The sequence below is a fragment of the Cavia porcellus genome, unplaced genomic scaffold (genome assembly GCF_034190915.1).
Source record: "Cavia porcellus strain 051 isolate PalLab524CR breed Dunkin Hartley unplaced genomic scaffold, mCavPor4.1 scaffold_26, whole genome shotgun sequence".
Taxonomy (NCBI): Eukaryota; Metazoa; Chordata; class Mammalia; order Rodentia; family Caviidae; genus Cavia; species Cavia porcellus.
In genome coordinates this window covers 33,801,794-33,815,006 of record NW_026947509.1, presented here as the reverse complement: position 1 = coordinate 33,815,006, position 13,213 = coordinate 33,801,794, and the positions used below count along the sequence as shown (strand labels likewise).

Sequence of the window (13,213 nt, the reverse complement as noted above, 5' to 3'; positions counted from 1 at the left end):
CTGGGCTCTGTGCAGGGCAGAAGGACACCTCCCTGGCCCAGGTGGTGACTCAGCCCCCGACCTGCCCACTCGTGGCTCTCTCCTCAAGCCTCCCGCCTACCGGATCAAGGTCACAGCCACTGAGAACAATGCTGGATGGGCCGAGCGGCAGGGACAGGGGTCTGTGGGGCCCGTCCTCCCCAAACTGGGCCACTGTGGGCCTTTCATCTCCTGCCTTCCTCTCCGGGCCACTCCAGCGCCTGCCTTTGCTCTTCCCGCCCCTCCAGCCCCAGTGCAGCAATTACGGCGCTAATTAGGAGGCTTTGATCATCCTTAGAAATGGCCACATCGGGCAGGGACGCCGCCAAGCAATTAGGGACAGCGGGGCTGGGAGCTCAGTGCCTTCCCCGGGGGCTGGGGCTGCCAAGGACCCCCCAACACCCCCAGCTCTCCTCCCTCCAAGCATGTCTGCCCCCAGCATAGCTGCAGACTCCTCGGGGGAAACAAGCAGATGGGGATCCCCCCAGCTCCTGCCCCCTAGCCTTCCTCTGCCTGGCCCCCGGCCCAACCGTCAGCTCCTCTTCCCTGTCTGGGCCCCTTTGATGGAGCCGCGGGAACAAGGGCCCCTTTGACACAGGGGGCTCAGAGCGGGGCTATGGGACTTCAAAGGTGAGGGTCGAGCCCACTACCTCATTCCCTACCCCAACCCAGCCCTGGCCCCCTCCCACATGCCCTTCGTCCTCTATATAGCCCCTGCCACCCCATTCCCTCGGGGCTCCTAGTGGGCGAGGGCCAGGTGAGCTGCAACCCGGGGCAGTGGGGAGCCTGGATGTAGGCAGACACGGTCAGATGATTTGAGGGACAACCATTCCATGCCCAGGGGCAGAAGAGCATCGAGAGGCAGGCACAAGAGAGTGAGCATAGCCAGGGTGGCCTGGAGGAAAGGGACGGGCCTCCTTGTCACCATGCTGCTGGCCACGCTGCTGCTGCTGCTGCTGCTGCCCCTCCCAGAGCCCTGGTCTGCCCACGGGCACCCCCTGTACATGCGCCTGCCCCCCAGCACCCTGCAAGGTGAGCCAGACTGGTCTGAGGTGGGAAGGGCTGAGCGGAGGTGGGGCAGGGAAGGGAGAGGGGCTGTCACCTCCTGACCTGAGGCTCTTTCTGCCCACCTGCTGGGAGAAGGGGCCAGGAGCTTGGTGTAGGAAGGAGAGGAGGGGCAGCCTGCTGGCACGGGAAGTACAGCTGGTCAGCACTGCCAGGGGCCTGTTAGAGGAGGCCAGGGCAGCAGGACAACGAGGCCCGGAGCAGCAGGGCCTGGCTGTTCACAGGTAGGCACCTCACTTGGTCACTTTATGTCAACAGGCTTGGACTCTGGGATGTTCAGATGGTGGGGCAATGTTCTTCTTCTGAAATTTTTGTTTTGTTTTGTTTGCAGTATTTGATCCAGGGCCTCACACTAAACTATGTCCTCAGCACCTTTTGTATTTTTTATTTTGAGACAGGGTTTCACTAAGTTGCTAAACTGTCCAGGTTGGGATAGAAATTGAGATCCTCCTGCCCCAGCCTCCCAGAGTGCCAGGATTACAGATAGAACCTATCACACCTGGCTGCCTTCTGGTTTTTAAGGAAAGGTGCTCTGTAGAGATTCCAAATCTGGGATCTCTGCTCAGAGTGTTGGGCCCTGGGTTCTGGGAGCCTCACCTGCTTCCCCATGGCTCCCAAAGCAAGACTGGGAGCTGGACCAGGATGCTGGACTGAGGCTCTTGCCAATCTTGGACGCTTTGTGTCCCATGTCCCAGCAGTTCTGTCGGCCCAGGGGACCCAGGCCTTGCAGGCTGCCCAGAGGAGCGCGCTATGGGCACTGAAGCGAGTGGCCATGGAGCTGCAGCTCAGACTCCATGAGTGTCGAGGTCTGGACTGCCCCGCCCCTGCACCCTTTGCCTATCCACCCCCCCCACCTTCAGATGCCACACCCCTAGGGACCCAGATGGGGAGGCAGCGGCTGAACTCCAGGGGATAAGGTGGCAGCGACACTTAAAGTGCTGTTTCTCAGCAGGACCTGGACATCCCAGGCCTCAAGTTCCCCTCCTCCAGGACCCACCTGAGCCAGGTGAGGGTAAAAAGGTTGCGGGATTTGGAGTGAGCCAGGTGGGTTTGGACGTGTCTAGAACTTGCCCCTCAACACTGCCTCTGCCATTTCAGGACCTTGTGGCGAAAGGCAGCCAGGCCCTGCCAACGTGACCCGCGCTCACGGCCGCATCATGGGGGGCAGTGTGGCCCCACCTGGGGCCTGGCCCTGGCTGGTACGGCTGCAGCTGGGCGGGCAGCCTCTGTGCGGCGGCGTCCTGGTGGCGGCCTCCTGGGTGCTCACCGCGGCGCACTGCTTCGTGGGGTACGTCAAGTTGCCTGGGCGCCCGCCCACCCACACCGTCCCCAGTGCACCTGCCGGAGACTGGTCTCTGCTGCCCCCTGGCGGAAGACTGGCCCAGCCTCCAGGCGCACGCGCTCAGGCTACGGTGCGGACCCCAGGGCCAGGGTCACCCGCACCGCGCGTCCGCAGCCCCTCTCCAGCAGAGACGCGGGTTCGCTAGTGGGTGGGGGTGCGCAGCCCAGGATCCTCCTGCCCATCACTGGCCACTCGCCCCATAGCGCCTCAAATGAGCTCCTGTGGACCGTGGTGCTGGCCGAGGGGCCCCAGGGGGAGCCGGCGGAGGAGGTGCCGGTGAACCGCATCCTACCTCACCCCAAGGTGAGGGGCAGGCCCAGGCCCGAACAGCTGGGGACAGCACCCCGAACCCCAATCCCTGACTTTGCTCTGTCCCCGCTCTAGTTCGACCCGCAGACTTTCCAGAGTGACCTAGCCCTTGTGCAGCTGTGGACACCCGTGAGCCCAGCGGGGGCCGCACGCCCCGTGTGCCTGCCCCAGGCGTCCCCGGAGCCCCCTGCCGGCACTCCCTGTGCCATCGCAGGCTGGGGGGCTCTTTTCGAAGGTATGGGGGGGGCTTCGGGTGAGCGGGGGAAGAATGGGGGGCTGAGGTGGAGAATGGAGAGTGGAGTTTGGATAGGCTGAGTGTTAGGACCAGCGGAAAATGTGGCTGCATCTGACACAAGGGCAGCACAGTGGGAGAGGACCCCGAAGGCGGGCGCCCCTCCAAACCCGAGCCACTTCTCTCCCCTTCAGACGGGCCTGAGGCCGAGGCGGTGAGGGAGGCCCGCGTCCCGCTGCTCAGCCCTGACACCTGCCAAAGGGCGCTGGGGCCCGGGCTGCGCCCCAGCTCCATGCTCTGCGCGGGTTACCTGGCGGGAGGCATCGACTCATGCCAGGTAGGACCGCGAGCTAGCTGCGGAGAGCTGTTGAACTGCTCTCCTCCTGGGTCGGACTTCCTTCCGTTTGTCTGAGCTCCTGTGTCTTCCTGGCTAACTTGGGGACACGTAGCGACCACGCAAAGAGCTCAAAGGCCCCACTAGAAGCCCTTCCAGGGCCGGTTGGCTGCTCCCCGCCCGAAGGCCGGCAGGGGGCGTCGTAACCGTTCGGATCCCCTCCGGCTCTGAGCCTCAGTTTCCTCATCTGCTCTCTCGCTCCTCTCTCTCTCGGCTGCTGTCCCGCAGGGTGACTCTGGAGGGCCACTAACCTGTTCTGAGCCTGGTCCCCGACCCAAGGAGGTCCTCTTTGGAGTCACCTCCTGGGGGGATGGCTGCGGGGAGCCGGGGAAGCCGGGGGTCTACACCCGCGTAGCTGTGTTCAAAGACTGGCTCCAGGAGCAGATGAGCGGTGAGCGCCCCCTTTCGCGCGCCCCCTTCGAGTGTCCCCGCAGTTCTGGGTCCGCACCCCGCGTGGGCCCCAGTTCCTTTCCGGCGTGGGAAAGCCTTCCGGGGAAGGGCTGTGGGGGACCAGGGCCCCAAACAGGGGCTGAGTTGGCCCTGCCCCTCTCGCAGCGGCTCCTTCCACGCGCGAGCCCAGCTGCAGGGAACTCCTGGCCGGAGAACCGTCCGAGGAATACCCAGCCGACGTCGACCTGCTCTGCGCCTTCTACGCCCGCCGGTGCCTGGTACCCGAAGGCGCCTGCGCGCGCCTGGCTCGCCAGCAGTGCCTGCAGCGCCGGCGGCGGTGTGGTGGGTCCCAGCGCCCCAGGGGAGCGGAGCGGGAGTATCAGGTCGCCCCCGTACACTCAGCCATCCCCCGACCCCGCAGAGCTGCGCTCGCTGGCGCACACGCTGCTGGACCTGCTGCGGGGCGCGCAGGAGCTGCTCGGCGTGCGCCCCGGGCTGCGGCGCGGGGCCCTGGCCCTGGCCCGCCCCGCTCCGTCGCAGCGGGAGTCCCCGGAGTCCGGTGGCCGCGAGCAGCGGCTCAACTCAGGTACCGCGCACCCCTTGCAGTGCCCAGCCCGGGCCCCGCCCCGCGCCAGGCTTCCCCAAACCCTGCGTCTTTCCAGGACCGCGGGCAACAAGAGTGCGGTTCCAGAAGCGGAGGCCAGAGCCGCGCAGGAGCACGAGCGGTAATGACGCCCCCTGCCGGCCACAGGGAGAGGAGGAGCCCCGCGGCCGGCCCCGGCCCGAAGCGGTTGAGGGCGGGGGTCTGCGCTAGGATTGGGGCTACCTCGCGGGGCAACAGGCTCTCCCCTTCCTCCTGGTACCGTGGTGAGCCTGAGAGGAAGGAACTTGGGTCTTTGGGAGCCCCTCGGTGTCAGACAGAAGTGCTCTGCCTAGTATTTCACTTAGCCTCTCGGAGCCTCAGTTGCCCATCTGTAGCATGTGCGGGATGCCTAGCCTGGGAGGTTGTCCTGGAGCTCTGGTGGGAGACCCGCCCGCAGCTCTCTGTGATTCGGGGGCCTCTTCCCTTCCTGAAGGCTGCCCTGGGCTGGAGCCCCTGCGACAGAAGTTAGCCGCCCTCCAGGGCTCCCACGCCTGGATTCTGCAGGTCCCTTCCGAACGGCTGGCCATGCACTTCCAGGAGGTGCGTCCCCTGGCGTCCCAGACTCCTCCAGCGGTCTCCTCCTCCGTGGAGGGCGGACACAGACAGAAAAGGGGCAGAGGATCCCCTTTCCAGCAGGAGACCAGCCCCCACGCTGGAGTAGGGACAGGGGTCCAAGGAAAAGGGAATAGGGGAGTAGGGGGCTCCATGGCAGGGATAGAGGGGAGGGAGGCGGAACAAAATGAATGTACCCAGAGATCATAGTGTCTGGTGAAATAAATCAGACCCTTGAGCTTAGATAAAGCAGGGTTTCCCTTATGGAAGAAGCCCAAAATACAGCATAAGCAACTTAAGAGCAAAATAAATGACAGGAAACAGGCAGTTAGAGCTTTTGCAAAAACAAAGGGGACCAAGAGATGGAGGGAGAGAGGGAGGCCTGCAAACAGGTACTACTGCTGAGAACAGTAATAAGCACTGAAAGGTTTAAGGAAAGGGGGTTCTGGGGTGTCCAAATTAGGAAGGTTGTGGTGGGAGAGGCAGGGGTAGGTGAGTTTCTGGAGTCGGGAGGAAGGGGGTGACCCCCAGGATTCCCACTGGGAAGTGGGTTCTGAGCCCCTGACCTCCCTCTGTCTGCAGGTGCTGGCCGACTTAAGCTCCAAGACGCTGACGGGGCTCTTCCGAGCATGGGTGCGGGCAGGCCTGGGGGGCCGACGTGTGGCCTTCAGCAGCCTGGTGGGCCTGGAGCCAGCAACGCTGGCTCAAAGCCTCCCCAGGCTGCTGGTGCAAGCTCTGCAGGCCTTCCGCTCAGCTGCCCTGGCAGAGGGCAAGCCCTCAGGGCTGGAAGTGGGCAGGAAGGGGACTGTCTCAGGCCTGCAGCCACCAAGGGAACCCACTGCTCCCAGGAGCTAGGGGGCTGGGGAGCATATGACAAATGTCACTGTCCCCGTGGACCAAGTCTGTGGGTGGGTCGGGGTCCTGTGTCCTCCCAGATGTGTGATTGGAGACTCACAGCTGCTTTAATAAATGTTATTTATAAGCCATGGAGACACTGATGCTTCTTTGGAATGCAGAATGGGGTGGGTGCAGTCCCCAGAGGCAGTTGGCAGAGATCACCGAGGTCTTAGGGAGTGGGGGCAGCCCCCGCCAGCATATCCGCTGCCTCCCGAGGAGAGGCAGCAGCTGACCCGCTTGTCACCATCCTGTCATGACTGACCAGCATCCCTCCCTTCCTGCTAGCTGCCAGGATCTCCTGTCCAGACCTCGGGCAGTCTAGACCTGGGCGCCTGCCTGGCTGGCTCTCCCCACCCCCTCATCACCTGCCCGAGGTGTCAGGTTGCATTTCCGGCTCTTCTCCCCTTGGGCCCTCCACCCCCACCCTGCACCTGTCCCCTCTTCCACCCACCCTCAGTCGCCAGCCTGCAGACTTAGGGGTGGACACAGGACTTGGTCCTCGGTCCTCTGGGCAAGATGGAGGGCCCTGCGCTAACGCTGGGGCTGCTGGCCGCCCTGGTGATGAGCGGTAAGGGCAGACATCGCTCCAACTTGGGGATCCCTTATGCACCCCCCAGGTCCCCCACCATGTGGCCTTCTCCCTGGGTTCATTCCCAACTTCCCACCCCCAAGAAGGCCCTCTGCCTGCCCCTCTGGGCTCAAGGCCGCTCCATCCATCGTCCCCAGGCAGCTGGGCCCTGAACGAGGAGGAGCGGCTGATCCGACACCTGTTTGAGGAGAGAGGCTACAACAAGGAGCTGCGGCCTGTGGCCCACAAGGAGGACAGCGTGGACATCACGCTGGCTCTCACCCTCTCCAACCTCATCTCCCTGGTGAGCCACCCCTGCATGAGTTGGGCTGGGAAGGAGTGGAGTCAGCTTCTCTGGGACGAGGTGCCACAGTAGCCTTTTCCCTAGGCTTCTGCCAGGCCCCCAATGCCCACAGGCCTCCTGCATCCCAGGCATGTGCCCTTTCCCCTCCAGCCCCAGGTATGGGGTGTCCCCCTGACACCCCACTCCATGCCACACCCATGCCACACCCCAGCAGCCGTCTGCTCTCCCTGGCCTGCCTACCCACCCTGGCGGTCAATGCTTATCTGTCATGGGTCTTTTGGTGCCAGCTGGATGAAATGTCCTGTGGGTGGGGGAAAGAATAGTGGCCTTCTAGAGCCAGCACTGCTGTCCACTTCCAGAAAGAAGTCGAGGAGACACTGACCACCAACGTCTGGATGGAGCACGTAAGGACCCCCAGGTGGGGGTGGGTGGGTGCAGGCCCAGGCTCCCCTGTGCTCACATCCTCTCTGGGATCTCAGCTCCTCTAGATGCAGCCCCCCAGGTGTGGCTTCTCCCCCCACAGGACCCTCAGGCCCAGCTGCCCTTTTTCCTACCTAGTTTTCTGCCGGGTACCTTTCAGGGGCTTAGGGCTGATCTGAGGGACGGTGGTCTCTATTCTGATTTCTATCCAAAGAGACATTCTCATAAAGGTGGCAGGACTGTCAGACATTCACTTGATAGACCCAGATCTCCACTCCATGTGGAAACAACACCCCCTTGGTGGTGCAGTGTGTACCCTACACAGCTATCCATGACCGAGCAGAGTCCCCTGTCTTTCCTGGGCTCCCCCGGAGTGCTCAGATCACAGCTCTCTACCCCTTCCCTGGGAAGCTGTGGGGGAGGCGGGCAGCAGCAGGGCGCGATGCTCACCCACTGCGGGGCTTCCAGGGCTGGATGGACAGCCGGCTCCAGTGGAACGCCAGCGAGTTTGGGAACATCAGCGTGCTGCGCCTGCCCTCGGACCTGGTGTGGCTCCCAGAGATCGTGCTGGAGAACAAGTTGAGTGGAGCCACCCGCCCAGTTGCTCCCCCATGCATCTGGGCCTCCCCTGCCACCCAGCCCCGCCTGCCCCTCCTCCACTGCCTACCAGCCCTGCCCGTGTCTGGCGGGCCAGTGCTCACAGTGGTCCATGTCCCTGTCCTCCAGCAATGATGGCTCCTTCCAGATTTCCTTCTCCTGCAATGTGCTGGTCTACGACTCCGGTTACGTGTACTGGCTGCCACCTGCCATCTTCCGCTCTTCCTGTCCCATCTCAGTCACCTACTTCCCCTTCGACTGGCAGAACTGCTCCCTCAAATTCAGGTGCACCCCATCTTCCAGCTTTCCTCCCTCATCACCCTGCCACAGCCACCCCTGACAGAGGCCCCAGCTGCCTTCTTCACCAAGGCCTCTGTCCCCTGCTGGTGGCCAAGGGTCACCTCTGCCCACTGCCGTCCCCAGCTCACTCAAGTACACAGCCAAGGAGATCACACTGAGCCTGAAGCAGGAGGAGGAAGACGGCCAAGCGTACCTGGTGGAGTGGATCATCATTGACCCCGAGGGCTTCACAGGTGCTGCTGGGGATGGGCAGGTCCCCATCACAGTGACATTCACCAGCACTCACCCGGGCCAAGGAGCTTTAGGCTGCCCTAAGTGGGTGCAGCACCCCTTGCCCTGCCCAGGCCAGAAGACCAGTGGATGTGGCTGGGGCCCCTGAGGGTGGACACGGGAACAGAAAGGAGCAGTCAGGGCAGAGGCTGTGTCAACTGATGAATGTGTCACCCTGTCTATGCCCAGGCTCCTTGCCCAGCCCTGTCCATCAAAGAGACTGGTGTCCTGCTGGTCTTTATGCAGGGACATCTCGGGGACAGTGGTCCATCATCCTAACACCAAGGCTGGGAAGGATACCCCAATTAAAATCAGCTTAGCTTTTTTTTTTTTAACTTAGAAAGACAACTGGGAACCTTTCTAAAATTACTATTCTATCTCTTTTTTAAAATTCTATCTGCTTAATTTGCACCTAATCTATTTTTGGCTTGTGGCCTCTTTTGAGCCACAATGCACTTTTTATTTGGACCCTGTATGGCCTCAGCTTCTATTTTTTCTAAAGAAGAAAAAGAAAAGAAAGCCAGGTGTCGCAGTGCACACCTGTAATCCCAGCATTTGGGAGGCTGAGACAGGAGGATCCCCTGAGCTCACGGCCAGCCTGAACTACAGAGTAAGACCTTGTCTCAAAAAAATCAAAATGAGGGGGCTGGGGATTTAGCTCAGCGGCATAAGCGCCTGCCTTGCAAGCAGGCAGTCGTGAGTTCGATCCCTGGTACCGATTAAAACAAAAAAGACAAAAAAACAAAAAAAATCAAAATGAGAGAGAGAGAGACAGAGAGAATCAATCAGAGGAAATTCTCCCCCTCTACACACAGATGAAAAATGCCAGCCCAAGCCCAGGAGGCCCCAGACAGAACCCAAAGCCCTTTCTGTGCCCCCCAGATGACCCTACTCACTCATCTGCACCCCTGCCCCAAGTCTCTGAGACCCCTGGGCCCCCAACCTTGCCATCCTTGTGATGCCCTCAGAGAACGGGGAGTGGGAGATTGTTCACCGGCCAGCCAGGGTCAATGTGGACCCCAGTGCCCCGCTGGACAGCAGAGGCCACCAGGATGTCACCTTCTACCTCATCATCCGCCGCAAGCCACTCTTCTACATCGTCAACATCCTAGTTCCCTGCGTGCTCATCTCCTTCATGGTCAACCTGGTGTTTTACCTGCCGGCTGACAGTAAGCAGTGTCCCTCCTGCCCGGTCCGAGGCCTGGCAGGAGCCCACCAGCAGGGCCCTGCAGCCCTGGCCCTGCCCCCCCAGAGGCTGCATGGGGCTCCCACCTGGGGCCAGGTGCCCGGTAACACCCACAGTGGACAGGGCATGGTCCATCTGGGTGCTCACCAGGGACTTCTTCCACGACCCAGGAGAACAGCTTCACTGTCCAGCTGCCAGGCCAGGGCCAGGCCTGCCATGGTCACCTCTGCAAGGCCAAGGGCATTGACCCAGTGGCTGGCTGGGTGTCTCTTGGGGACTGGGAGGTGGGCAGTCAGTCTGGGCTCCAGAGGTGGCGATTCCACAATATCAGAGGCCCAGTGAGTCCAGCCCTTTGCCCTAGGCAGGTAGGGTGGAGTTCACAGGACTGTGGGGCGGAGCTTCTCAAGAGGGTGGGGCCTTGCCCCAGGGGGCGGGGCATCACAGGCAGGATCTCAGGTATGGGGGCTCAAATGGCCAGTGAAGGCAGTGCTGGGCTGGCGTCTGTGTGTGAAAGGTGTATGTTGGGTGCTACCCTGACACTGTGAGGACCGGCAGAAAGTGACCCACATGGATCTGTGCTTCGGAAGGACAGTGAATTGGCAGAGCGTGGGACACTGTGACAGCCAGGTGCCCTGACACTTACCATCAGGCAGGGAGGTGTGGGTTCAACACTCCCACTCTTGTGCACTGGACAGTTGGGAAGACAGGCACACAGAGGTTAGGCCACTTGCCCAAGGCCACCCAGCTAGTTAGTGGCAGACCAAGGATTTGAACCTAGGCCCTCTAGGGCTGTGGCCTAAGATACTTATCGGGACACCATAATGTGGTGAGCAATGGTTTGTGGCAAACTCTATAGACCTGAGGTCTGAAGGTACAGCTAAATCTGGCGTCCCCAGGTGGCGAGAAGACGTCAGTGGCCATCTCGGTGCTGCTGGCCCAGTCTGTCTTCCTGCTGCTCATCTCCAAGCGGCTGCCTGCCACCTCCATGGCCATCCCACTCATTGGCAAGTGAGTGCCACCCACGCAGCCCCTCCTCTGCACCCTGCTTGCAGGGGCTCCAGGCTGAGTGTTGCCCGCAGGTTCCTGCTCTTCGGCATGGTGCTGGTGGCCATGGTCGTGGTGATCTGCGTCATCGTGCTCAACATCCACTTCCGGACACCCAGCACCCACATGCTGTCTGAGGGGGTCAAGAAGGTGAGCACTGACCCAGGTACACTGCATGATTTCCTGTACTCTGGGAGGCTGAGGCAGGAGGATCACAAGTTCAAATTCAGTCTGGGCAACTTGGCCATTTAGCAAAACCCTGTCTCAAAACAAAAGAGCAAAAAGGTTCTGAGGATGCTCATTCTGCTGTGAGCTCAGGACACTGCAGTTAGAAGGAAGAGAGGACTGGCTCTGGCAGAATGCTCACCTCGCATGTGTGAGGCCCTGAGTTCCAGGCCCAGCACCAAAAATAAAAATAAAAATAAAGGAAGAAAGGGAGAAAGTGGTCAGGGTGCTTGGGACACGGTATTGCTGATATCTTGGGCATCGCAGGGCCAGCGGCTGTCCTGGGATGGCAGGGGTGGTTCTGCAGCACTCTTGCTTCGAGCATCTGGAGGAGGGAGCTCAGGGCTTGGGCCCTGGTCTTCCCCTTGGTCTTTGATGCTTGTTTTAGGACTCACCTCTGCTCAGTGCAGTGCGCCTGTGTCCATCCAGGGCTTGGGGAGCGGGTGGCAGGGTCAGATGGGAATGGTTGGGGCCAGCAGGAGCAGCATCTCGGGCAGGGGGGTGTGTAAAGGACACCACACACTTGTAAGATGGCCTTTCTTATATCCCCACAACTGCTGAAGGTCTTCCTGGAGACACTGCCTGCGCTGCTGCACATGTCCCGGCCAGCAGAGGAGGGCCCCAGCCCTGGGGCCTTGGTCCGGAGAAGCAGCTCCCTGGGCTACATCTCCAAGGCGGAGGAGTATTTCTCCCTCAAGTCCCGCAGCGACCTCATGTTTGAGAAGCAGTCGGAGCGGCACGGGCTGGCCCGGCGCCTTACCACCGCACGTAGGTCCCTGGTGGCCCCAGGGCACGGCCCACCCATTGGAGGTAGGCAGGAGAGGCCTTACCCCCACTGTGACCTGTGTCCGTAGGCCAGCCCCCGGCCAGCTCTGAGCAGGCCCAGCAGGAGCTCTTCAATGAGCTGAAGCCGGCTGTGGATGGGGCCAACTTCATCGTCAACCACATGAGGGATCAGAACAATTATAATGACGTGAGTGGCCACAGGGTTATCATGTGCAGGCATTGGAGCTGTGTACTGATCCAGTGTCACCCATCTTACAGTTCCACTTCCATAACCCCCACCAGCTTACACGGGGGAACTCATGGCTAGGCATGTACTCTTTCAGGGCTGGGCACACACTTGGTGGCACACACGGACTCCTGAGCCCACCCTTTCATCATCCCTTCTTGCCCTAGCTGCCAGTCACTTGTGGCCCTACCCAGCTCTGTCCCTGCTATTCCAGAGAGAGCAGGTGTTTAAACGGAGACAATGGTGGCTGTCACCATCACACAGTTTAAATCATCTTCTGAGCAAAGGCCACCTGAGGGTGGCACCTGTGAGTGGACCTGGCACGCCAGGAAGGGCTAAGCTAGGGTGGGGGCCAAGGTCAGGGCCCACTGTGGCCTGCAGTCTCCTCCTCAGCACACACGATGGCCTGCCCCAGGGCCTGGATCTTGCTGGGGCTAGGCCAGCAGGCCCTATCCCAGCTTGCCTGCTGCCAGCTGAGGCACAGGTGACTCCCATAGACGAGGGGGGGCCAGGTCTCTCCTCTGCTGGGCCTGGGGTGTGGTGCTGGCCGGCACCCAGGCCCCTTCGTCACTCCCTCTAGGAGAAGGACAGCTGGAATCAGGTGGCCCGTACGGTGGACCGCCTCTGCCTGTTCGTGGTGACGCCCATCATGGTAGTGGGCACGGCCTGGATCTTTCTGCAGGGCGTTTACAACCAGCCCCCACCCCAGCCTTTCCCCGGGGACCCCTTCTCCTACAACGAGCGAGACCGGCGCTTCATTTAGCCTGGGAGAGCATCTCTGCGGGGGAGGCTGGCACCCGCCCCTGAGCTGGGGGACACATGCCTGTCATCCCAGCCCTTGGAAGGCTGAGGCGGGAGGGTCGCTGTGAGTTCACGGCCAGCCTGAACTACACGATGAGATCCTGTCTCAAAACAGAGGAAGAGACCGCGGCTCCTGTCACTCATCATCACTCACGTCAACTGGATTCTGACGCTTGGGGAAGCTGGGGCACACAGCGAGGGGCCAAGCCTTCTCAGTAACCACATGTGTGAATGTGGAGGTGACCCTGCCCCAAAGGGCCCCACGAGGGTCACAGCCCTACAGAAGTCCCAAAGCTAGAACCGCACAGTGCAGCTGCTCCTGCACTCCAGCCCCTCAGGAACTGTGTGACAGAATAAAGGCTCTGTTTTAGTGATGGGTTTGGGGTGACTTGCTACACCACGGAGGACGTTGGGTGAGCCCCAGCCCATCATCTCTTAGCTCCTGTTGTCTCATCCTTGAGGTGTGTGTGGGGTGCGTCCTGCGCGCAGGGTGTCCAGCTCCTGCAGTTTTCCTCAGAGGGACCAGGTGACCTCATTTGCTCTGCCGGGCAGCAGGGGCAATTTTCATCTTTAGATGTAACTGGGGAAAGAAAAGCCATTTGAAACCCAAACCGACTAGGCTTATTTCTGCCTTCCGGGGCAAA

At 61.1% G+C, this 13,213-nt stretch overlaps 2 protein-coding genes across 3 annotated transcripts; both read left to right on the top strand.

Annotated features, from left to right (window-relative positions):
- Window positions 1-711: 711 nt before the first annotated feature.
- Window positions 712-6,033, top strand: Prss56 (serine protease 56). Of its 2 annotated transcripts, XM_023566968.2 has the most exons (13): window positions 712-1,050; window positions 1,782-1,889; window positions 2,036-2,089; window positions 2,182-2,371; window positions 2,629-2,728; window positions 2,810-2,969; window positions 3,161-3,303; window positions 3,589-3,751; window positions 3,916-4,092; window positions 4,172-4,336; window positions 4,413-4,475; window positions 4,827-4,933; window positions 5,528-5,931. In XM_023566968.2, the coding sequence occupies exons 1-13, from the start codon at window positions 852-854 to the stop codon at window positions 5,798-5,800; spliced, it is 1,902 nt and encodes a 633-aa protein (XP_023422736.1). In that variant the 5' UTR covers window positions 712-851; the 3' UTR covers window positions 5,801-5,931. The 2 variants fall into 2 exon arrangements, with proteins under 2 accessions (XP_023422736.1, XP_063093173.1); XM_063237103.1 differs by having other exon boundaries at window positions 3,916-4,336; window positions 5,528-6,033.
- A 228-nt stretch (window positions 6,034-6,261) lies between these two features.
- Chrnd (cholinergic receptor nicotinic delta subunit) lies at window positions 6,262-13,007 on the top strand. The gene is made up of 12 exons (XM_003474593.3): window positions 6,262-6,410; window positions 6,569-6,714; window positions 7,074-7,118; window positions 7,603-7,712; window positions 7,861-8,016; window positions 8,155-8,264; window positions 9,270-9,470; window positions 10,384-10,495; window positions 10,567-10,681; window positions 11,320-11,524; window positions 11,611-11,729; window positions 12,349-13,007. Exons 1-12 carry the CDS (start codon window positions 6,359-6,361, stop codon window positions 12,529-12,531), a joined length of 1,554 nt encoding a protein of 517 aa, XP_003474641.1. The 5' UTR covers window positions 6,262-6,358; the 3' UTR covers window positions 12,532-13,007.
- The last annotated feature ends 206 nt before the right edge of the window (window positions 13,008-13,213 follow it).